General features: G+C 47.0%; 2 protein-coding genes across 2 annotated transcripts; one reads left to right on the top strand and one right to left on the bottom strand.

The window, feature by feature from the left end:
• Nucleotides 1–3961: 3961 nt before the first annotated feature.
• AIFM2 (apoptosis inducing factor mitochondria associated 2) lies at nucleotides 3962–9018 on the top strand. The gene is made up of 8 exons (XM_042862976.1): nucleotides 3962–4246; nucleotides 4988–5103; nucleotides 6103–6222; nucleotides 6301–6393; nucleotides 6673–6781; nucleotides 7000–7152; nucleotides 7687–7887; nucleotides 8569–9018. Exons 1-8 carry the CDS (start codon nucleotides 4072–4074, stop codon nucleotides 8721–8723), a joined length of 1122 nt encoding a protein of 373 aa, XP_042718910.1. The 5' UTR covers nucleotides 3962–4071; the 3' UTR covers nucleotides 8724–9018.
• A 343-nt stretch (nucleotides 9019–9361) lies between these two features.
• On the bottom strand, nucleotides 9362–24144 carry LOC122175353 (core histone macro-H2A.2). Its single transcript, XM_042862977.1, has 9 exons — nucleotides 24091–24144; nucleotides 21258–21490; nucleotides 16085–16191; nucleotides 15314–15511; nucleotides 13808–13918; nucleotides 13001–13100; nucleotides 12557–12646; nucleotides 10800–10974; nucleotides 9362–10090 (listed from the first exon to the last, which is right to left on the bottom strand). Exons 2-9 carry the CDS (start codon nucleotides 21427–21429, stop codon nucleotides 9925–9927), a joined length of 1119 nt encoding a protein of 372 aa, XP_042718911.1. The 5' UTR covers nucleotides 21430–21490; nucleotides 24091–24144; the 3' UTR covers nucleotides 9362–9924.
• Between the last annotated feature and the right edge of the window lie 224 nt (nucleotides 24145–24368).

Genomic DNA, 24368 nt, shown 5'->3' with positions numbered 1-24368 from the left:
ACACACACAAAGCTCCCGGCACGAGGAGCATCCTGGCTTCCCCAGTGAATGGTGTTTTGTTTGGGAGCTTCCTGCTGGGAAGGCGGAGTGGTGCTGGGATCGGAGGCAGATCCCACAGCTGCACGCCGGGATGGGAGCGGTGCGTGGTGCCACTGAGCTGTTGGCACGGCAAGGACACTGCCACGGCACAAAGCAAGGGGAATGCAAACAAGCAGCCCCTTTTGTGGGTGGTTGGAAGCACACAGAGGAGTAGGGGCTGGAGGAGCAGAGCTTTAAGCTCCCAGGAGCAAACAGCAGAGGAAGGCTATTTAGGCTCCAACAAGGTCCTTTCTGTGCTCGCCTCCACATAAGGGTACCCGTTGCTTTCGTGAAGCAAATAAACAGTTTAAATGAAACGCAATGCAAGGCAAAGGCATCTCTGACTGACAGACCCAGAAACGGTTTCAGAAGAGCCCAGTGTCCTCAGCCCCTTCCTACTGTACACAGAGAAGGCAGACAGGTGGGAAAACTGAGGGATACACAGGGCAGGACCGGGCGAGCCATGCTGATGTAGGGCAGGGAGCAGATCCAGCCCCTGTCACCTGCAGCATGGCACTGCCTGGCTCCAGACTGCCCCTTCCAGCTGAGCAGCAGCATTTCTTCCTGGACGCTCTCCAGCTTCCACTCAAAAATGTCATAGGACATAAAGAAAACGTGCCCCCAACCCATGCGGATTTTCACAACGACTAATTGCTCTCATTAAACACATGTAACCATGACACCCGCATGGAATTTGCACTGTGTGGTGCCAGGCACATTGGGACAGACACGTGGGTACTCCGAGGCTAAAGCAGTAAGCAGGACCTCGCTCTGGGCCTTCCCCACATCAGGAAGGGCAGAGGTTTGGGAGAAAAGGTGTGCATTTTCAGCAAGAAGCACCTAATGGTAAGGGGGCTGGGGGCTGCAGACGTGGACATTCAGCATTAAATGACAGCCTTGTGTTCTGTTGTGTTTTTTTTTTAAGAGGCTGCATGCCTGACCAGACCGCACTTCTTGGTCTGCATCCCATATTTATTCTGTAATTACACCTTCAGACAAAGGCTGTCTGTCTGCGAGACTGATTTTTTTTAAGGACTTGGTTTTATTTTATGTTGTGCTTTCACTGCAGTGAAATCCTGGGATGGGGGGAAGGGGTGAAACTCATAACCTGCAGGAGCAAGGCCTTGCCAGGGATGTCCCAGATGGACAAAGCTGACCGAGCTGCTGTTTGCACCTGCCTTCATCAGATCACAATCAGTGCTGAGTTCCCACCAAATGGCATTGCTGTGAAAAGGGGTGGTGAAGAAAGAAGTACAGCACGTGAAAACCAAAGGCAGTCACTGGGGCTTTTGGAGCAGTGTTTCCCCCAAGGGACAGGAGAGCCCGTGCCCCACACCCCCAAAGTGCTCACACCTCAGGTGAGCCCAGGTACTCACATCTGGAGTGGGGGGCTTTGCTCTCTGTAAGTACAAGTGGCTGTGCTGTCCCACCTGACCAGCACAAGGTGCCCATGGTGCTGAGGGCAGTGGTTGATGGGAAGTGGTGGACCTCTTCAGCTGAGGACACTGAGGTTGGTTGGAGACAGAATAAACAAAACAGGGCCTTGTTGATTCTTGTTAAAAGCAAATTTTACTTACAAGGTAAAAAAACAGCCGCTGTTGATATTTAAGAGCAGACAGAAACAGGTCTGAACTGGTTTTTCCAGGCAATTCTTTGCCCTGGGTTAACCTGATCCCACCCCAAGCTGCAGCAGAGACCCTCACAGTTTGATAACATTTATCATTAAGTCCAGAATTAGCTGTTTGCTCTCTGTATTTGCAAGGGATGTATTTCCCCACACACTGAGTCAAAGAATCACAGTCACTGAGGTTGGAAAAGCCCTCTCAGCTCACCCAGCCCACCCCCACTGCCAACATCCCTCAGAGCCACATCCCCATGGCTCTGCAGTACCTCCAGGGATGGTGACTCCCCCACCTCTCTGGACAACCTGTGCCACTGTCACACCCTTATTGTAAAACACCTCTTCCTTATATCCACTGTAAATCTCCTCTGTTTTGGTTTGAAATCATTTCCCCTTGTCCTATCACAGCAAACCCCACAAAGAGTCTGTCCTCTTCTTTCTTACAGCCCCTTTCGATACTGACAGGCTGCTATGAGCCTTCTCTTCTCCAGGCTGCACAGCCCCAGCCTGTCCTTGCAGGGAGGTCTTTCATCCCTTGGATCAGGTTTGTGGCCCTCCTCTGGATGCACTCCAACAGTTCCGTGTCTCTCCTGTACTGAGGACTCCCCATCTGGACACAGTGCTCCAGGTGACGTCTCCCAGCACAGAGCAGAGGCAGATCCTTGCACGTCTCATCCCCTGTGCCATGACAGAGAACCTGAAGCTAACTCACTGGTCCCATTGCATCTTCAAGGTAGACAAGGGCATCAGACAGACAGATGTGATGAGCTCCAGAGCCTGAAGGAGCAGGGCAGGCCAAGAGCTGCCATCAGCCTCCACGGGTGCCTTCGTCATATTGGCCTGCTGGCAGAAGACAAAGCCCTCTCTGACACTGGTTGACTCTTCCTGCAGTTGCCTGCTTGCAGACAGCCAGATAAACACCATCAAACAACGTTAGCCAATGCTAAGCACACACCTGCGCGCAGAGAACTCCGTCCAACCACACTCTGTTGAGCATTCGGAGGTTTTTCCCATTTGCCTGAGGTTGGACACGAGGTTCCTGAAGCGTTCACAAAGACTCCTTTTACCGCTGCAGTTTGCTTTGGGTCCTGTTTGCACCGCTGGCGTTGTCTTGTTGGTGCATCTCCAGCTCACCGGCTCCAATGGTTTCCCTTTCTTATGAAAGATGGCTTTGATCTTCTGGCGTAACATGGGGCTCACCTGATCTCCCCCCTTGCCTGGGAGCAGAAATAGCACCTGAGCACGGAGAGCTGTCCCTTCCACTGGCTCTGTCTTGATTTGAAGGCAAGAAGAGGAAAAAGCGCTCTGGTAGCAATGCCCAGGGGCATTTCGCTTTGCCTCCGAGGCGGGTTTAAGATATTTGCTTTAAGACTAGCAGAGTTCAGCCTGCACTGCCCCGCGGCCGGGCCGCCTGCACCCTCTGGCGGCCGCAGCGCTCGCAGCATATCGCAGCATCCCCGCAGTGAGCCCGCACGGTGCTGCTCCATCCCTGCATGTGAACAGGGTCGGGATTTTCTGCCCCTGGCTTACCTGGGGCCCGCAGCCCGAGCCGGCTGGCGGACACATCGCTCAGCTCAGGGGCCGCCTCGCCCCGTTAGTCCTGAAAAGTTGCAATTCCTCCATCCCTCCCCCACCCGTGGGGTTTGAAGGGACAGGTCAGGAGGAGGATTGAAGGGCAGAGGCAGCCTCCAAGCCAGCCTGCGACACGTGGGGCAACTCCGCCGGCTCACAGCACTGTAGTGTGTGCGGCAGATACATTGACTCGGCTATATTTATCTGAAATGCCGCAGGAGTCCAAAGTCTTCGGGGCAGCTTCTGTCCCTCAGAGCATCAGGGTCTGGATGTCCTTTTGTTTGCAACCCCTCCTGCCTTCCCGCTGTCTCCAGCACGGCGATGTTGGGCTCGTCCTTCCGAGCCCCTCTCTTACTCCCCATCCTTTCTGTGTGCAGGAGCGCTCGCTGGATGCAGGGAGCGAACCGTCCGGCGGGCATCACCCAGCCGCCCCGCCCGCGGGTTTCCCAACTAGCCAGCCATCCTAAAAGGGGCACTGAAACGACATCCATTTAATCAGCATTCACAGCTGACAAAGGACAAGGCAAACGCAGACAGCACCCGCTCTTCATCAACTTGCGGAAGCAAAACAAAAGCCTCTTTTTGGCTCCTGCCCCGTGTCGGAGGAGAGCTCGGCTCTGCTCAGCACGGCTCGGCCCCGCGCGGCCCGCCCATCGCACGCAGCGCTGAGTCACGGGGCGGGCAGAGGCAGCGCCGCTCCTCTCGCCCGTCCCCAAAGCTCGGCACCCGGCGGTCTCGGCCGCCTGAAGGCCCACGCAACCTCCTGTGCCTCTCATCCCGGCCGAGCCCCGCCGGCTGCCATGGGCTCCAAGCTGTCCGTGGACGACTCCGTGCGCGTCGTCATCGTCGGCGGCGGCTTTGGTGGCATCGCGGCCGCCAGCCAGCTCAAGTCCTGGGCCGTCCCCTTCGTGCTGGTGGACATGAGAGATGCTTTCCACCACAACGTCGCTGCCTTCCGGGCTTCCGTGGAGAGCGGTAAGCCGAGCGATGCGTCTGCGTGTCCCCCACTGCGGCAGCTCAGTGCGAGGGGAGGAGGCGCACAGTGCCTGCTGCCCCCGTCCGATGAAAATGTGATGACTCGGTTCTGGGAAAACCCACGGGCTGCAGGGGAAGAAAGTAATAACTACTTGGACGGCCCTTTTTATTCTTTTTTTTCTTTGAGTTGAGAAGTTGGCTAAGCTGAAACGCACAGTAAGTGGAAGGGCAGCAGATGGCATGGCTTTCTGCGTGTGGCATGCTGAGTAGTTCAGCCCTGAGGCTGTATGTGACAAAATTCTGTCAGTCATCCACTCGGCCTCATCTAGGGAGGATTGGGTAACCCCCCTAGTCCAGGATTTAGGGGGGGGAACGTAGCATTCGAGGCTGGGAATGAGCATCAAAGTGATGTCAAAATCTTATCCAAACAGAAAAAATCCTGCCAGCCTGCCTGAAAGGCCTTGGAGCACTTGCTGGCAAATCAGTAAGAGACTGTATACAGGGGGCAGACATAAAACAGTGTAGCTGGGGTTGTCACTTGATTTCGCAGGAGCTGACTTTATCACCAGCTCCAAGGGAAAGGCCCTGGAATTCAGGGCAGAGAGCACAGAGGAGGGGCCCAGCCCACACTCCCAGCTGCATACGGTGCTTTCAGGAAGGTCCTCTTGAGGGAAGAAGGGAAGAGGGTCTGTTAACTTCCATGGAAGGAGATCTTTTCTCTATTCCCTCCTCTTACCACAGGATTCGCCAGGAAGACTTTCATCTCCTACACCGTCACTTTTGGCGACAGCTTCCGTCAAGGCAGGGTGGTGGGCATAGACCCCGAGAGGCAGCAGGTCCTGCTCAGCGATGGCGAGGTGGGTGATGCCGTGCCTTGTCAGGGTAGCTTGGCTGACTTACCTGGAAGTCAGTCTGGGCGCCGTATCTCCTACAGTTTAGGTCAGCCAAGCACATCAACCTGCTCCACCCAGCACCCCAGGCTCAGAGCTCACACGTACAGCGGGTCCTGTTCTGATGTAAGCCTCACTTTGGCTGAAATATCTGATCCCAAACGAGCCCCGGTGCGGGCCCTTTGGGCAGGCACTGAGCAATGAAACCAGTGGCCTCCTATGGAGAACTGCCAAAGAGAAAAGCAGGCTCCCAGTCATCTCTTCTAAAACCTAAAAGCTGTGTCTGCTAATAGCATGGCATTTAATCATCCTTGTCAAGCCTGGAAACAGACCATCTTCCCCTTCTTGCATGGAACAGCAGTATCACCTCTACCCAAGATCAGTGACCTAGAGTTGTGCTGAATTACAGGTGTGCTGTAAGCACTCCATCCCATCTAGTACTGAGATAAGCTTTTATTCTCAGGGTTGGATTTGGAGCTCAGATAACCCTGGAGCTCAGATCCTTATCTAACCACAGGAGGAAAAAAAAAAAGGCAAATATTGGCAACAGCTCTGGGAACTCTTTTCAGCCAAAGCATCTCACCTCTGTTCAGAAGGGAGTGAAGGAGGGAAGTCAGCATGCACTTGTGCCCGTCTGGACTCTGAGTTCAGCACTTCAGCTGTGGTGGCAACCTCTACTGGCACAGCAATTGCCTTATTTCCTGTAAGCTTCTAGTAGATTCTTCACAGCACTGGGCTCATCGGAAGATCAGCGTGCCTCTCAGACCCTGAGGAAGGCAGTTACGTGGCTTCAGCTGGATCAGATCTCTTCTTAAACCCACTTTCTGACAGTGGCAAATATTTTCCTATTTATCAGTGGAGGCTGGTGGAGATGGAATGAGTAAATAGTACCTAGGAGGCAACAACTGTGTTTTAGGCTCTCATTTTACAAGGTCTAACATCTTGTCCAACCCTGCGCCCCCTCAGGAGCTTCACTACTCCCACCTTATTCTTGCAACTGGCAGTGATGGACCATTCCCTGGGAAGTTCAACAAGGTCATTGACATGGAAAGCGCCATCCAGACCTACGAAGACATGGTTAAGGAGGTGAGGGACCGATTTTCTTAGGAAGCACTGCTTGCCTTAGTTGAGCTCGAGTAACATCAGTTTCTTCTTTATTTCAAGATTGAGAAATCTGAGCGCATCGTGGTAGTGGGAGGTGGTGCTGCTGGTGTCGAGATGGCTGCAGAGATCAAAACAGAGTACCCAGCCAAAGAGGTAGGAACATATTAGTTACATTTCACTTGTCTCTGAAGCTGTTCTTCTTCCGTGGTCCTGCTGGAGGTATTGGAGATCATTGCAAGGCAGGAGGTTCCAGACAATGCCTTCTCTTTTAAGAGCACCCAGTACGTGCAACTGTTGGCACTAAATGCCCTTCACTAAGCTCAGTCTCCCTGGGCATTAGGCAGTGTGGAAGGAAGCTGTCCATTGCTGCTCCCACATGCAGGGTGTCCCATACCATTCACATTTGCCCATTTGCTGTTTTGTCGCCAACAGGTCACCCTCATTCACTCAAAAATTGCACTAGCTGATGTAGAGCTGCTACAAAGCGTCCGTCAGGAGGTGAAAGAGATTCTCCTCAGGAAAGGAGTTCGCCTCCTATTAAGTATGTACTTAACAATGCCTTTGAAGACCTAGACTCTGACACCCTCCAAGCTGCTCTTCCTTTGGCCACAGCACCTCTTTTTGATGACCTATTGCCCATTTAATTTTCTGGGGACTAAGCATGGCTCCCTTGAATTCCTGTTTCTCTACAAACATCTGGGCGAGCTGGAAACAGCAGCTGAGTAAAGGTCTGTTACCCAGGGCTCTCTGTCACAACAGGTGAGAAGGTCAGCAACGTGGAAAATCTCACAATGAACCAGTTCCAGAAGGACATGGTAGTAAGGACAGAAAAGGGCACAGAGGTTGTTGCTGATATGGTGGTCCTGTGCACTGGGATAAAGATTAACTCTTCAGCATATGCCACTGCATTTGGTAAGTGAAAAGCTGCTGCACAGAGGGAAGCATAGCAGGTCCTCAGTGTCTTCCTGCTCGAGTTTTTCATGACATAGCAAATGCCCTAACATCATGTTAAATACTTAGCTGTGAAATGTGACCGTCAGAAACTTACAGATGACAAGGCCCCCAGTCTTCTCCAGCTCCTTTTGCTAATACCTCCAAGCGCCCTCGTCCAGCACCAGGTAGATTACACCTCATAGTCATTGGTAATTCCTGCTGCCAAGGGCAGGATATCATACTTGCTTGACCCTCCCTCGAGTCATGTATGCTAGCTGCTAATCATGCCATGTTTCCACCGAAATACCAAGGAATAACTCACTCATCAGAATGTTAACAATTACCTATTACAAGACAGAAAGCATCTCTTGCCTCACACGTAGAAAAAAAGAGTGAAAATCTTAACGCTTCGCTTTGTGTCATTGACACATCGATAACAACGGCATTTCGGGGTCTGAGGCCACAGCACACAGCACCAAACTCTTTCTCAAAACTTACTGTTTTGCCAAACAGGAGACAAAGTGGCGAGTAACGGAGCTTTGAACGTTAACAAGCACCTCCAGGTGGAAGGCTATGACAACATCTATGCCATTGGGGACTGTGCAAACCTGAAAGAACCAAAGATGGCATACCACGCTGGGCTGCATGCCGACATTGTAGTGTCAAATATCATCAACAGCTTGACACACAAGCCGCTTAAAGCCTACCAACCAGGTAACATCATCTTAGTGCTTGGCTTTAGCTGTTGAGCTGCTTTTCTGCAGGGAACGGATGTTTTAAAACTTGTCTGGGATACTAATTGAGGTGAAGGAACCCACAGCTGGGGTTGGCTATATAGGTTTATAGCTCAGGCTTCACCTTTGTTCTTGCTGAAGACACTGTAGAAGTTGATTACCTGTGTCAATCTGCATATGCAACATCTCCTTTCTTCACTGCTGTCTTCCTGATAAATATACTGGTAGGTTTCAGCCATTCATCAACCTTTAAGTTGCTTACCATCCAATTAAATCCTAAGAACAAGGAGAGGACTTGACTTTCCCCTCCCTTCTCTTAAACTATAACACAAAGTGAAAAATTTAATCTGAAAGTAATTCTAGCTAGGTGATGAGTCTCACTGATAAGTAACCCACTTGAAAATACTGTAACTACTCTGAAAGCTGCTCTGTGTGGATGGAAGATACCTGGGCAAACATTTGTTTTTTCAAAGGTTTCCCAGTCTACTTACATTTATTTCTACTGCAGTTTTATTGTCTGCCTCTTGGGAGGACAGTCTTCCCCCCTCCATTGTGCACTTCCATCACAACAGAAGAGCCTGAACAGAGAGTGGCTCTGTATATGTATATTCAGTATTTAGCTGTGAAATCGGTAACTTAAACTTCTGCCTCTTCTTTCCAGGATCACTGACATTCCTGCTTTCAATGGGTAAGAATGATGGTGTAGGCCAGGTGAACGGATACTACGTGGGACGCCTCCTAGTGACCATTGCTAAAAGTCGGGGCCTGTTTGTCTCAAAGAGCTGGAAGACGATGGGACAGACAATGCCCTCTTAAGAGGGGATGGGAAATGAACTAGTGTGGAATTCAACCGCTGCAAGAACGTGAAGGTGCACTTTTATTGCTTAGAGAGTTGCTGTCTCCTGCAGCACCTCCTGAAGCTGTTCTCCAGTGTAATGCATTAAAGGAGTGTTATTGTAATGGGTAGAGAGGCACTTTCTAAGTTAATCTGCACCAAAGTTCTCACTGTAACAAAGGAAGGGCTGTTTCTTTTCATCCTCTGTTGAGACTGCTCTGGGCAAGAAACCTGGTTTACCTTAATTTGTAACAATAAACACTATGGTTTTCAAAACGTTAGTGGCTTGTTTATTATGTGGGTTTTTCCTGGCTTTCTCTACTCTAGCTTCTAAAAAGTCTCTGCGTATTACTTGGGTACAGTGCCTGTGAAAAGCCTGCCTACAGCCCTGAAAAGGCTCCAGTAACGATGGAACTCAACAGAATATAATGCAGCTTTGTGTCAGCCTCTCCACAGCAGCTTTAATTATGTCATGGCACTACACTTCTGCCAGAAGCTGGTTACTCGTGTCATAAGTGTGCTACATAAGTATTCAGTTTCAGATGTTTCCTTTTCCCACCCCCTTCCTCCCCCCTTAAGGTGACAAATTTTCAGAGCAAAATGAGGTTCATAACAATAATCACACTTCACAAATCTTTTTCTTTTTTTCTTATAAAACGAACAAAAAAAAAAAAATCACCATGAAATATTCTCAGTAATTACAGATTATTGTGAGTAAAAAGCAAAACAGAAGCTCCTCATGCATCACTTCTAATATCTCTTTCCCCTCCACTGTGGGCTGGAGGAAAAGTTTAACATCCACCCTCAAGGGAGGAGAAAAGGGAGCAGAATATTTTTAAGAGCTTTCTCTAAAGTGTGTGCATGAAAACTTCATCACTACAAATCTAAAATGAAGTTACTCTTTATAAACTTCTAAACTAAAGTAACAAGGGACACTAAAACTCCTGAAAAGAGATGGTAACTCAATTGCTGAAGGTGGCACAAAGGGCTAGAAGATGCTGACAGCGCAAAGAAATCAGACTAAACCCCTCTCATCTCTAGTCACAGCTCTTCATCAAGTCACAACACATCACACTACTACCACTCCCCCTCCTCACCACATTGAAAAAATAAAACCCACCTCTAATGCTTTTAATGCTACTCAAGTTTGTTGAAAAATAAAGTTTCATTTGGCTGCTGTTGCTACTTAGTGTCTAGCTTGGCCATTTCTTGCACGTAGATGCCAATACTTTCACTGTCAAAGAGCAGAAAGTAAATGTTCTTCAGGGAGGAAGAGCTGGTGCCATCAAAATGGGTGGAAATAGCTCTGAGAGTCACCTGGGCCGCTGTCTGTTTTGGGAAGCAGTTTCTATGTGATAGGGGAAGAAAACAAAACAAGAGGGCGTCAGTCACCTGCACAAGCTTTATACACATGTAATGCTGAAAGCCATAAAGCACAGCTGTACTCACTGCAGCCTGCTGTTAACACAGTGCTAGCTGCAGTTTTAAGTAAACCCCAAAGATAACTAAGGAAAAAAAAAAAATCAAGTTAATTAAATTAATCCTAGACACACAAACACTATTAGGAAAGAGCAACAACCGTGCCAGTGAGGCTTATTTATGATTTCTTACTATTTTTCCTAGTTACCACAGTTCTACAGTTGGTTTGAAAGTTGCCTTTTTAATGTTGAACTGTTAAGAAAGAGTGGTTTTCTTTTGAAAGAAAAGATGTGTGTGACTAGCCTTCTTAATATATACTCTTGGGATGACTTAAGTAAAGATATCCCATTCACCTAGTTCCTGTTGCATCACTGTTATTCAACTTCACTATGATGCCAGTGTAATCTTGTCAATATCAGTAGAGTTTTAGTGAGATTCATCCCAGTAAAAGGAAGGGACATAAAACTGGAGATGGTACAGGCCCAGAGTAGAAGAATGGAAACTACTCACAACAGAAAACACAGCTCTCCTGAGAGTTAGCTAATTCCCTCCATCAAGGCTATCACAGCAGCAGCTCCAATAGCTCATTACACAATCGTTACACAATGCAGAATCCTCTTACACAGGAAAAGCCATACCTGCCACTGGGAAAAGGGGGGAAAGCCACAGACTTCAACTTCTTGTCTTCTGCAGCTGTTAAGCAGTTCTTGATGGTCTCTTCAAGCTGCTCTTCGCACTTGTCCGACCCCCACTGCGGGATGTGACAGTGGATGACAAACTTTGCTGCTAGCCCGCTGGACTGAGTAAGCGCAGCTACCACAAATGAAAACATAACAGTTACTTTTGAGTAGAAAACTCAATCACTTGCAACCACTTCTCGATTGAGTCACTTCAATCTAATCAATCATCTCAGTCTTTCTTCATGACCTTACCTCTTCAAAAGAAACCTGTGAGGAATTAAAGCAAGCCACAATGACTCACTCGCAATCATAATCTGTACCGTCATTACTTGTGTGATCAATTACTATTGCTTTGAGGACAGAGGAACCCGGGGTTCATTTGATTAACAGTTTTTCAGTGATGATGAAAGGCTCCCTCATTCAGCATGGCCTCTGGATATTTTCTTTAATGTGCAAGCTGTTGAAACCTCACCCTGAACTCAGCATCGTTAATTCCCCAACAGACATTTCTGCAGTGCCGTCACAGCCTCATCTGAATGCTCTGCGTAAATCCTGCATCATCATTACAGTTCCAGAGCATGATGGAGCAATATCTGGACCTCCTTCACAGCTAGGCAATTTCAAACAACCATCTGAAAAATCAAAGATGTTTACTGAAAGTATCCACCAGTTATGTCCAATTTGAAAATAGCACTTCTAAAAATCTGGGCCTTGGGAATCTCACGTTGAACACCCAGAAATTAGGTGTACAATTAATATCCAAAAAGTGAAGCATGTGGATCTAGACCCCCATCCACCATCATGGAGGAATTCCATCTAATGCTTCACCGTGCTCCTTAAATTTCAAGCAGAAGAGAACTTTAACCACAAAGAGAAAACTGATTGAAAACAACACAGGTATCCTGTGAACAGCACTTGAATTCAAGGCCTGTTGGGCTGGTACTGCAAACACTTGAGCTCATCTCCAGTGATAAAAACCCATTTATTATTACTTGCCTCAAAACCAGTAGAAGTGGTAACTTCAAACACACCAACACAACAGTGTCTGTCTGACAGAGTACAATTTTCCATCCATTAAGCTAAGATTATCTTCTTTCCTGGAACTAGCTAAAAGGAATCTATTTTCTAGCTGTTTTGTAATTTGTATTTCAGCAATGTAGCTGTAATGCCTGGGAGAAGAGCACCAACTGCTCTTCAAAACACACGCCAGTTTTTGTGATTATATCACTTCTACCTTTATTTGTGTGCAAAGTAAGGTAGTTGCTCTGGTTATATTGTTCAATATAAAGCAGGGTATTTTATAAATTACTGTTCTTCATACAGCTCATAGGTTAGGCTGAGAGCTGTTTCTAATTCTCACTAAGAAATGTGGTGCAAACAGGAGAGGAAAGATGGCACAAAAGTGAAAGCAGAAGTTTCCCTTAAGTTTAAGGCTCCCACAGACAGGAATTGCCTGCTGGAACTTAAGGTGGTGCTTCAAAGCACAAAGACAGGATGTACACAGCACAAAGGTATCCTACTCCTCTTCCTTTCCCCCTCAACTCCCTGTCCTCAAACAGGCTGTCCATACCAGCAACAACTTAAAGGAAGAAACAGAAATACATCACACAAGCAAAGGCACATATGTAATCAAGAACAGATTAGAATGTCAAGAGAAAAGAAAATATGGGATGAGTCTTTTCCAACTGGGCATTTTTTTATTTTTATTTTTTTACCTTCAGCAACTTCCAAAGGCCCTTGAGATTTGCGAAGCTCCTTCACTGTTTCTAAAAATTCTTTCCCTCCTGCCTTTTCCAAAGCCTTGCCTACAAGGACACAGAACAAATAGGCCTTGTTTTCACATTACCAGCAAAATAAAAATCAAACCAACAAAAATAGAACCAAACCAATAACTCTATGTGATTTTAAAGAAAAAAACACTGTGCACATATTGCCATGTTTTCCTCTTTGAGCAGCAGTTGATGTTTATGACAAAGTTTACTTATTATTGGTTTTGAAAAACCTGCAAGGACGTTTCTGCTGGCTTGAGTAGCAGTCCCACTCTTCACAACATACAAACCCCAGTACTTTCCTGAAATCATTTCTCAAATGATCATATAAAACAACAATCCAAAAAGCCAACCTTAGAACTGCTTTGTCTGCATGCAGCACAGCCTCACCTATTTCCTCCTTGAGGTCTATTTCAGCAGTCGTGGGGTGAACAATGCCTTCTACTTTCATGGAGCCAATATGGCTGATGTCACTCTGTGTCAGAGAAAGCTGCAAGATAAGGATAAGAGTAGAAAGAAACAAATTAGTAATATGTGTGAAATATTTTTCACACTGAAAAAAAAAAAAAGGGCCTGGATTCACAATTTGCACAGTTTTATTGCGTTCAATATGTCTGATTCTGATTTTCAGTCTTTAGTATGTACACTGCTCAGACTGTTTCACATTGTACCCATAGCTTGGATGCCTGCCTAAGAGGAAAGTACTGCTATTGGATTCATGTTCTACCATCACAGTTTAAAAAAGAAATGCTGACTTTGGTAACTCTTTTGTTTAAAAACTCTCCTTCTTAGCGAGTACAGAAGGGGAGGAGGGTTAAAAAAAAAGAAAAATAGTCTGTTTGCTCTTATAAATAATGAACAGCTTAGAAGGTTGAACCCATTTTGGCACTATGCTAGACACAACTCAGCCAAGTCCAAACCGAACAGAATTCTGCTATAGGTCAAGTCATGAAATTAATCAGTATGGCTCTCTAGAGAAGAGAGGTTGACCAGCACTATTCTCATGAATCTTTTATCTGCAGACAAGTTTTTGAGACCGTCTGCCCACCTGTGACTCAAGTGAGTTCTGGTCTTACATTTGGGATCACTTAGGAAGAAGGTGAAGACTTTTTACTGCTGTTAGATCTAAAGCAATACGCTGTTTGTGCTAGGCTCCACTGTTATAATCCCAATCTGTTACATTATAATTTGTATTACCTTTTGTCCTGGCACGAGGCTCTTGGAGGACAAGATGGTGAAACCATCCCCAGGTCCATCTTCAGATGTTGAATTTGAAGCTCCTTCCTTTTCACTGTCCTTCTGTTTATTCTAATTGAGGAGAGGAGGGGGAAGGAAGTAAAGAAACAAGAAATCTTGAAGGAAAAAAAATCAGTGCCTACCATTATCAGCAATGGACAGATTTAATCAGGTACAACAAATTTCATCATATATTAACATGATGTAACAACAGAAGCCTTCACTGTTTACAAAATGTTAAATGGAAATGTTAAAACATTAGTGGTACTGCTGAGGCACTACATACGTTTGTAAACATATTAAGAGTTCAGGGCACGCCCCTCCATCTGTGATTTTTCTGATAATTAAGGTTGTATTTATGGATGGGTGTGCACTACTGCTTGTTTTCACTAACAAAACAGAGCTCATGCTAAATCAAGCAGCAATCAAGTCAAATGCTCCATCCTAAAGAAAAAGAAATCAAGTAAAAGAAATAATAAACTCAGCTAATGAATCAGATCTCCACTTTTATGTGCTGGAGTGAGCCATCACACCTCCACCTAAAGCAGCTGAAGTGACAAACGGTACAGAATCATATAGAATCATTATGGTAGGAAAGGACCTCTAACATTACATAGTCCAACCCCCAGCCCATCACCACCATGCCCACTAACCCATGTCCCTCAGTGCTACATGTTTTTCTGCCACACAATCTTCCAGCCACTCTGCCCCAAGCATGTAGCATCGCCTGAGGTTGTTGTGGCACTGGGAAGCTTCACCCCACTGGCCCCACACCAGCAATCCAGCCTGTCCACGTCCCTCTGTAGGGATTAGTCATGTTTAACATGCAAGCTTTGGAACGACAAACTAAGAGCACCTCTCTGTTTACTGCTTTAATAAATGAAACCATTTGGGATAGTGATAGATTTGGCACAGTGGGAAACTGAGAGGGAAGGTGCAGTGGTAGAGTTCTGTTTCATTTCTTCTTCTCGTAATTCTTTCAAAAACCATTTAATACAGCACTCTGAAGAAGATATGAAACAGAATGCTTGTCATGATGTGGTACATAAGTCATTTTTGACAAGACACTGATATATACTTAACAGTCCTGTGAGAAGGCTGAAGGTGTAACATCTCTCAAATAAAAAGAGATGTAAAATACAGTCTCTTGTATTTTAGAAGCCACACAATTTGTATGAGGATTCTACATAGTTATCAAAGTACTTTGGAGGGTGATGTGGAAATCTGGAAACTTTCCTCTTAAGTTTTAAAGGTTTCTGCTATGGAAATTCATCACAGAAATGCTGCGATAATCATCCTCCCCTTTATTTCTGACATGCCTACTATCAACTCCTACCTCCCGTTTCCAGTTGGGACCAACAAATAACTAATGCAGAGGCACAAACTTATTCCTCCTAATAATCATAGCTGGTCTGGATCCGATTCTTCTGGCACACATCCTGAACCCCACATCTGCCCCAAGCTTACCTTTTTAGGTGTCCGGGCCTTGTTAGACTTTGCCTTCTTCCCACTCTTTTTGCTCACCATGGATTTCCTTCCCTTCTTCTCAGGAGCAGGGGAAAGGATTGTCTCAGATTTACCTTTGGCACCCCGTTTCTTGGCTAGAAGCTCTGGCTGAATTCTGGGCAGGACCCCTCCACTTGCTATAGTCACACCTTTTAGCAACTGCAAGGAAAAGAGGTACAAAGGAGTGTGTTATGGATTCTCTTTGCCTGCACTCAAGCAATCTTCGCTGACAGCACTACATACGTGTAGAGCCCACACTTCCTAAAGCAATGTGCTTTGTGTATCAGAAGAAAAACCCACTAAGAGAGAAAACCTAGCACGTCCCAGTGAAATTAGCCAGCATGCTCCACAGAACTGCTGCTCTGCGCTCAGTCTCACAGCCTTTCTGCATATCTGGGTGACCCACAAGCAGTGGATGAGGGTAAGAAGAGATACACATCTGCAGGCATGCAGCACTATTCCACAGTCAATCCTCAGAGTCAAAGCACTGCAAATAACGGTCTGTGTGCTAATGGGACCCAGGCATACAGAAGGGGATGCAGTCCTGGATGCAGCTATACCACAGAGTGAGCCAGACCCTCTCCGAGATGGTCCTCATATTGCAGTAGCAAAAAGCACACTTCTACAGCTTTTGGAAGCATGTTGTCTACATAGCATATTTTTGGTAAGTACTGGAGATGATCAAGTTCATGCTACGGCAGTCAACCCTCACACTGCAATACAAGGGAGTACCTGATTCAGCTCTTCATCATTTGCTACAGCCAGGAGGATGTGTCTGGGGGCAATTCTTCCTTTCTTGTTGTCTCTCGCTGCATTTCCTGCCAGTTCTAGAATTTCAGCTGCAAGAAACAGTGAGATAGAAGGGAGTAATAAAAATGCAACTTGTGTGCACCCTGTGTACACTTCTCACATTCCTTCTCAATATCCATTTACCTTTTCAGGGGTATTTCCCCATTTCAATGATCTTTGACACAGAAACGCAGACAACAAACGACAGCCAATATATTTGCAAACTTACATAAAATCATTTGTCCTCCCTAATTTCCTGAAGGATAGTTAGCAGAAAATACACTACGTTTGCTTCACACAACTACCTTTATGAGTCCCACACCAGAATCTTCTCTCAAGTAATAAAAACAAAAAAAACACGCTTCAAAAACGTACATAAGCAGTCCAAAAATTAGCAATAAACCTGTAACAACAAAACAGCAAAGCATGCAATGAAACCCCAAACTTTGTTCAGACAGTTCTGACAAAACAGCAAGAATTCTCAGGACCAAGTAAGACAAAGACTGAGGTGCATTTAAAGAAATACTTTGAAAGCCAGCAAACTAGCCAGGCAACGCTGCAATTTTGCATTAAAGGGCATTGAAGATCTGTGAGAAGCTTTATTTCAAAACAAGATATGAAAGGTTTGACTTAGACGCAAGCGAAGAGACAACATAAGAGCTTCAATGTAAGAAATGCTGGTAGAAAGTTTTCTGTGTCTCACGGGACAGTGCTCCTGTCTTGGTTTTGTCAACAATATGGCAAAAAAAGCTATAGCTCATCAGTGTTCTGCTGGAGGTACCTGACTCCCATTTAATCAATTACACAAAGAACTGTAACTATTTGAAGAATTTCCATGAAAAATCTTGTGGGAATCCACCTAATGCCTCTCAGGCTAAAATCCAGAGGATTTCAACAAGAGGTTCAGCTCTGGGTTCACGGGAAAGAGACCAGCTTTCAGTTTCTCTCAGTGAGAGTAAGAGAACTGCAACCTTGTCATCCAGCTTTCACTCCTACAGAGTGTAACATTACTAACTGTTGGAGATGTAAAAGCCATTGTTTAAAATTACATGCCATGGGGCTGCAGGGCTGGAGCTTTCGGATCCCTGACCTCTGCCAGTGGAGCTAATGCAGTAGCAGACAGCAGGAACAGATTGCCATCCAGTGTGCAGACCAGCATAGAGCAAGGAAAGAGACCCATACTTCTCCAGTAGATTTTGCAGATTTATGCTGACAGCAGATGAAAATTGCAGCGGGAAGGAAAAAAAAACAAAACAAGAAGACATACTTACCTGTGTGGTAACTGAAGTTCTTTCAGATGTGCCAACAACAAGCACATCCTGCTAACCGTGTGCTCACCCCACTCCCCCAGGTTCTGGGTCCTTTGGCCAGCAGCATCCTGATGGTGCATTCAAATGTCCTCTGCCTAATGTTGAGAGCAAAAAACGCAGAACACTCAAATGCCAGGCAGTTTTCATCTACCATAGGACACCAGGAAGAAAGGGATCCAAGGCAGAGATGATGTAGGGCAGACTGCAGAGTATGCATATAAATAACTTACCAAAGGATGCCAATTATTTGCATAGGTAAATAATTGCCTTAGCTCCTTCTAATGATTCTCTATGTGCACATTTTTCTAACGCTGGAGGCTTCAGAACAGAGGTAGGGACTCATATTCTTAAGAATACAAAATGGCACTTGCAAAAACAACAAACCAAAACCATTAAATCTGGAGGCTGAAGCTATCACATCTGCTGGTAAGAACAGACCCCTAAAGAAACTGTTTCATGTTTCAAGCAGAAACATCACTGACAGCTGAGGTCATCTTAACTCTACAGAGACAGCAGTCTGAGAATGTAACTCCCACAGTAAGGCCCCACACTACAGCAAGCTCTCTTGAAATCAGGATCTGGATGTTCTCAGACTTATTTTATTTTACATCTGAGCAGCATTAAGAATTGAAGTGAAATCTGAAATAACCTTGCTTCCCTTAAGATTCACAATCCACAGAAGATGCCTCCACACTGGAAACGTAACTTCAAATTTCGACTGGCCCCTGCCTCCACACAACACACCCGTGATTAAAGCTCAGATGTAGGTGATCACAATGCGAATCATTACCTGCATTTAAAATCAAGGAGTTTCTTGGACTCTTGACTAATAGACAGTACAGAATACTGAGCATTACTGTGTTTGGATCTTGGACTTGCGTAAGTGAACTCCAACAGATGTTGGAGTCTTTTTAATAGATGTTTTCACCCTGTTTGATTAGTGCTCAGGACTAGGAAAGAACCTGTTTTTACAACCAACAAAAGCAGCAACCAATCTACAACCTGAATGGGATTCCATCTTCTTTTCCTGTGACATACAGGAAAAGAGATTCCTTTAGCTGATGAATCAACAGATTTGGAACATGTGGGAACAAAAAGCATCGCAGTCAAATCAAAGCTGCATGTTCAGTTGAGCCCAGCCTGCTTTTCTGAAGCACTCATTTGAACTGATAAGGAAGATAAATGCCAGCTACTGATCACAGAAGTGAAAGGATTTCAGACACTTCCCCTTCAAGATAGTTCTGACAGTTCCAGCAACCTTACCATGTACAAATCTGCCCAGTAACACCTCTGGCCTGAAAAGATGCATCAGATGGAGTTCTTTGTCCATTGGCAAGTGGAGAAGTATCTGCTCCATTTGTCTCTTGACAGCACATGAGCACAACCTGACTGAGGAGTGTGCCAGCTGATGTCCTCTGAAGGAGGAAGCATTGCTGGTGTTGCCAGTTCCTCTCACTAGCACACCACTCATATTTCTTCTGCTTCTTAAGCAAGAGCTGTCCGAATTCTCTGCCTACATTTTGTTTTAAGGTACATTATGGGACACATTCAAATGATGCTTGACTCAGATGATGATGACTAAAGTCAGCCACACCCACGCTGGCACACACGTGTTGCAAAGTTCATAAATCCAATGAGATTGAGGTCAATTCTTCACACATTTTTGATTCTGAAGGCAGTGGAGCCCAACAGAGTTGGGCACAACATAACACAAGCTTCTGGATAGGAATTAAGCTGCAATTTTGCAGTATAACTTCTCAAGCCTGAGATATGAAACAGGATAGAGAGATTTAAAAAAACAACCAGAACTTTAGATCCCTGATAAGATCTTCCTCACATTAGCTAATCACTTGAGGTAAAAAGAAATTCTTCTCAAGATATGTTGTACTGATTGCTGGCATTTTTACAATGGAGCTGATAAGCCAAGCCTCAAGTTCAGCATTAGTAACAGCTATGGGTTGCAGGAAAAGGGGGATCTAGTGGTACACAGAACACATCCCAAAGCCAAAAGGCAGACCACACGGTGGCTGGGATGAGGATGCTCAGAGTGTATGCACTGGCTGAGAAACACTCCTGGAAGAGTCTATCCTATGTCCACAGATAGCTCTGGGTCCTTTGGCCAGCAGCATCCTGATGGTGCATTCAAATGTCCTCTGCCTAACGCTGAGAGCAAAAAACGCAGAACACTCAAATGCCAGGTACTTTTCATTTACCATAGGACACCAGGAAGAAAAGGATCCAAGGCAGAGATGATGTAGGGCAGACTGCAGAGTATGCATATAAATAACTTATCAAAGGATGCAATTATTTGCATAGGTAAATAATTGCCTTAGCTCCTTCCTCATCCACCCTGCCCATTTTCCAACCATGATTGCTTTCCCTGCCTATTCTCCTTCCCAGAGCAACCTACACCTGACACTTCTATCTCAGCTTCCTTCCTGGACTGTCTTTATTTCTGCCTCCATCTACTCTTCTCAGACTCGGTTTTTCTTGCTAAGCTTTTCACCTCCCTTCCCTAAGCAGCACCTCCCTTCTCCCAGCCCCTCTTTTCCCAACTTGCTCTCCAGTGCTGTGTCTCGCTGTTTGGACACCCTCTGCCAGTTACTACCCCAGTCCTCAGTTCAATTCTTCCCCACTAAACAGATGCACCCTCAGCTGTTTCTAATGTCAGTATTCTTATCTTATAAGGATCAGCTCTATGAAAAGTTCTTTAACATAGCAAAATAAAACAATTCAGCCTGCTTCTGAGAAGCCTATGTATCTAGCAATTTTCTGAGTAGACACCATGTCACAGACACTCAAGGAAGCTCTGCAAGCTGTGGATTTCCCTGGAAGAACACAACTGCACCAGCTCCACTGAGAGAGAGATTCCTGCAGTTGGAAGGTTTGATTTTCTAATGCATGAAACAGGATTGTGCAACTACAAGCACACAAATGTTTGTAATGAAGAGAAGGGTTTCCTCCAAAATCATTTAGAATTGATCTTACTCTATGAAGGAAGACAAGTGAAAAATACAAACACGTTAGCTCCTACACAGTATTACACAAAATGCAGAGGGAGATATGCTCAGCATCTTGGATTTCAATTCTGCTTTTCAATAGCGTTTTGTTTTAAAACCTACTCCATATTTAACTCCTAAAGGAGCTGGAGATTCTCTAATGCACCTCAGTCTTGATCTGTAACTCGTAAGCAACTTGAACTAGAATCCTCTCTCCACTGGGAGAGAGGTAACAACCTGGTAATGAGCTGTTCTCCACACTTAACTAAGGAGGTTCACAGGGCAATCCAAACTAGTGCAATACATCAAACTATAAGGTATCACAGCGTGACACCTGCACCTCCTGTTAGGGGATTTCATAAAGCAAGCCAAAAAGACGTTTTTCTTTTTTTAATACTAATGAACCACCTCCTTATTTCATAACACTTTGACACTGTTCTGCAAGACAGAAACACAACAGTTTGCTCACTTCAAATGCACCATACATGTACAAAGCAAGCTTGCTTTTTGTCCTTTCCTGTTGGTGAAGCAACAAAGCCTTATGTAGTTTTCTCCTACAAACTACCCCATGCAACTCCTCACTCACGCAGCAATAAGCAGCAACCCCTCCAACCACTGACCGAGCATCGTGCCTCTGAAGGAGAGAAATTCCATCCTCAGCCTCTTCCAAAAGCAAATTCATCGCCGTGAGCATTTTAAGCAAACGTCAACACATCCCGCACTTCTCAGAGGTGCTGAGCACGCTCACATCTCATCCCACAGACACTGCGCATGCCCAGCACCTCCAGTATCAGGCTCTCTGTTTACCTGCTAGATACTCTATGACAGCTGCCATGTAAACTGGTGCTCCAACACCTATCCGGTACTTGTACGTTCCTTTCTTTAAGTAGCGCATCATCCTCCCCACGGGGAAAATAACACCTGCCCTGCTGGAGCGTGACAGCTTGGACATTTTCTTCTTCCCACTGCGGCCTGACATCTTGCAGCTTTGTGCTTTTCAGTTTGCTAGCGATTCTTATTCCCTTGCTCCAAGCTGACAGCTGCAAGAGAGAAGAAATAGGATCGGTGTTCAGCATGTGAGGAACATCTTTAAATATCATCATCTTTTTCTTCCAGAAGAAGAAATCCAAACTCAGGCTCAGCTGAGCTTTCTGAAGGCCATTTTCCCCACATCAAGAGCCACTCCAGGCTCAAAGGAGAAACAAAAATAAATCTTGTTTTCTCCTTGCTTTTCCATACAAACAAAATGACAAGCCTGGAGCCAGCCCAATCACCTTAGCATGCCAGTGGTCTTAAAGAGCAGCGCAGTTCTCACTCTTGGTCAAATAACATGGAAGCTGTCTACAAGTTTCCAAACTTGTTTTTACTTCCACTTTGGTCACTGCTCACAGCCTAATTATAGTCTTTGTTACAATGTAACAGATCAAAATCTGCTCCTCTGAAGTCAATGAGGAGCTTAGGACAAACTGGTTCTTCTACACAGGTCACTTGTCCCAGGCGTTCAATGAAGCCAGCTCATCCCAGACAGCCAAATTGAAGGGTGGGTGCTCACAACAATCTGATCTGAATGCTGATTCTGCTCATGATGTCAAGGCAATTCAACTATCGGAAGGTCTGCAGCGGTCCATAAAACCCTGGTGTGTCCCCTCTATCAGCCACATAGTATATCGCATGCACTAAGAAAAATTACACCGGTGCAACAATACAAGTTGGAAAAGATTAAATCAGCAAAACTACCAGACATGGACACATCAAAACTTATGCCGCTCATTGTCCCATTTGGAGTTCCCAGAGCACTGCCAGCCTGGGATCGCCGGGGTGGTAAATGAGCTCATAAACTTCCACTTACAGGTGGGGATTAAAAGGCAGAAGCCACTTCAAGCAGCTTTAAGTGACAGCATTCCCCAAGCAATGCATTAATTGCATTTACGCGGGAGTGAGAAGTTGTGCAAGACGGACAAAACAGCATTCTGTACCAGAGGAATATGTTACTGAGGAGTATGCATCTAAATTGCATTAACGTCTCATATATTTGCTGTAGTAACCCAAATCCCATTTGCTTGTAAATCAATGAGGAGAAAAGGAATGAAATACAAAAAGCAAACATCACAAGGTTTGCATCCACAGACAATACTTGGGTTGTGGTTTAGTTTTCTATCAGATCAAACATGTTTGTATAACAACTAAGCACACTGCTCCAGGGCACTCTGTTACAATACACTTTTATGTGCAATTAAACACGTTTGGCTCATTCTTCTGTCTTTAAATTAATTTCTTGGCCTCTGCAAGTCTCACCCATCTCTTCCCCTACCCTCAAGGCAGCTTTCGGTTTCCCCAGGCACTTTTCCAAACATGCTGCAGATATCAGAGCAGGAACATGTGCACAATTTTCCATCAGCCTAAGTGCAACAGCGGCCCTGGCAGGCTCATCTCTCCCACAGGCAGGGGTCTGGTTTACCTGGGAGGATGCTCACCAGCTGACCCTGACACAGCTACACTGTGCACCCATCTGAACTGCATCAAGGCTGCCAACATCTACAAGCTGAGTGACGCTGCCCCAGTTGTTCTCATTAGGTGATGCAATTAAATGCCGAGAGCTCATCAGCTGAAAAGCACTCGAGTCCACCCACACCAGCCCCCTCACTGCCAACTGACACACTGCCTCTGGGTTTGCCCTTATTAACTAAAGTCTCCAATAAAGCCATCATTATGGCATTTACTCAAAGTCCATCCTCGCCGTGTTGGAAGAGCAGTGTCTACACGTGGCTAACACCACATCACCAAGCTTGGGCAATTTCAAGCAATCAGTATTCCCACCCCTAATTGGGCACGCCTCACACCTACTCCACTGCAACACCAACATCCTCGTGTTGCTATGGGGGATTTAACAGCCACCAGATCTCCCACAGCTGCGCAACACAAAGGAAATAAGGCAGACTTCTGCAAGCCGGGCCCTCCTCTGGGAATCGTACCCTCCCCAGAGCCCAGAGCAGCCAGCAGCAGCTTCCTCGTGCTTGTCGCAAAGAGCTCTGCCTTATTCCCGCTTCACTCGCAGACTGACATCTGCTCCTCCGAGCCCAAAGCAGGCGTTTCCCGCACATGCCGCCAGCAGCACCCAGCCGCGACGCTCCCTCGAGACCCCGCGCCGCCCCTTACACGACGCCCACCGGGCCGGCCCTGAGGCGGCGCCGACCGTTAGCACGCGCGCTGCGTGCCCGCCCCGCCCTCCGATTGGCCGGAGCGCCAGCCACACCTGCGCGCGGGCCGGGCCGTGCGCTCCCATTGGCCGGCAGCGCGCACGCGCCCTACGGCGAAGCGGCGGGGAGGCGCTGCCGCCGCTTTCCCGCGCGCACGCCCCCCTCCTTCCCCCGCCGCCGCCCCCCCTCAGCTCTCTCCCGCCGCCGCGTCGCTTCCCCGCCGAGGGGCGGCGGCGGCCGGAACGGGAAGCGCCGAGCCCCGTCGCGCCGCGGCTCTCCCGGTAGAGGCCTTTCGCCCTCTAGCGCCCCAACGGCCGCCCCGCGGCCGTCGCTCCCTTCGGCGCCGCCGCCGCCATTCCGCTCCCGGCGCGGAGAAAGAAACGGCGGAGGAGGGGGTTCCGGGCGGGGAGAAGTGCCGCCCGCGGCCCCGCGCCGCCCCTCACCTGCCGCTCCCGCCGCCTCCTCTCGGCCTGCCGCGCTCGGTCTCTCGCCGCCCCCCGGCCCCCGCTCGCTCCGCCTCAGCCGCCGCTCCCCGCCCGTGCCGTACGTTAGGATGGCGATGGCGGCGGCTCCTCTCGAGGGGGGTGGCAGGGGTTTCCTCCCGCGCCGCATACCGCCTCTAGGAGGAGTCAGTCCCCGGCCCCGCTGCGGCCCCCCTCTCGCCGCCGCCCTCCCCGGGCCCCAGGGCCGCCGCCGCCTCCTCCCCCGCGTCCCCCGCCGG

Source organism: Lagopus leucura, unplaced genomic scaffold, assembly GCF_019238085.1.
Source record: "Lagopus leucura isolate 7727_CA_CO unplaced genomic scaffold, USGS_WTPT01 Super-Scaffold_739, whole genome shotgun sequence".
Classification (NCBI taxonomy): Eukaryota; Metazoa; Chordata; class Aves; order Galliformes; family Phasianidae; genus Lagopus; species Lagopus leucura.
Note: the sequence above shows the minus strand (reverse complement) of the source record. Positions and strands in the feature narration are given on the sequence as shown.

Bases quoted from the DNA above. Each gene is read 5' to 3' on its own strand.
- AIFM2 (XM_042862976.1), top strand. From the start codon at position 4,072: ATGGGCTCCAAGCTGTCCGTGGACGACTCCGTGCGCGTCGTCATCGTC. The intron at 4,247-4,987 runs GTAAGCCGAGCG...CTCTTACCACAG, and splicing joins CCGGGCTTCCGTGGAGAGCG to GATTCGCCAGGAAGACTTTC. The intron at 6,782-6,999 runs GTATGTACTTAA...CTGTCACAACAG, and splicing joins AGGAGTTCGCCTCCTATTAA to GTGAGAAGGTCAGCAACGTG.
- LOC122175353 (XM_042862977.1), bottom strand. From the start codon at position 21,429: ATGTCAGGCCGCAGTGGGAAGAAGAAAATGTCCAAGCTGTCACGCTCC. The intron at 15,512-16,084 runs GTACTCCCTTGT...TTTTCCTTGCAG, and splicing joins ATGATGAAGAGCTGAATCAG to TTGCTAAAAGGTGTGACTAT. The intron at 12,647-13,000 runs GTGAGGCTGTGC...GTGTCCTTGTAG, and splicing joins AGACCTCAAGGAGGAAATAG to GCAAGGCTTTGGAAAAGGCA.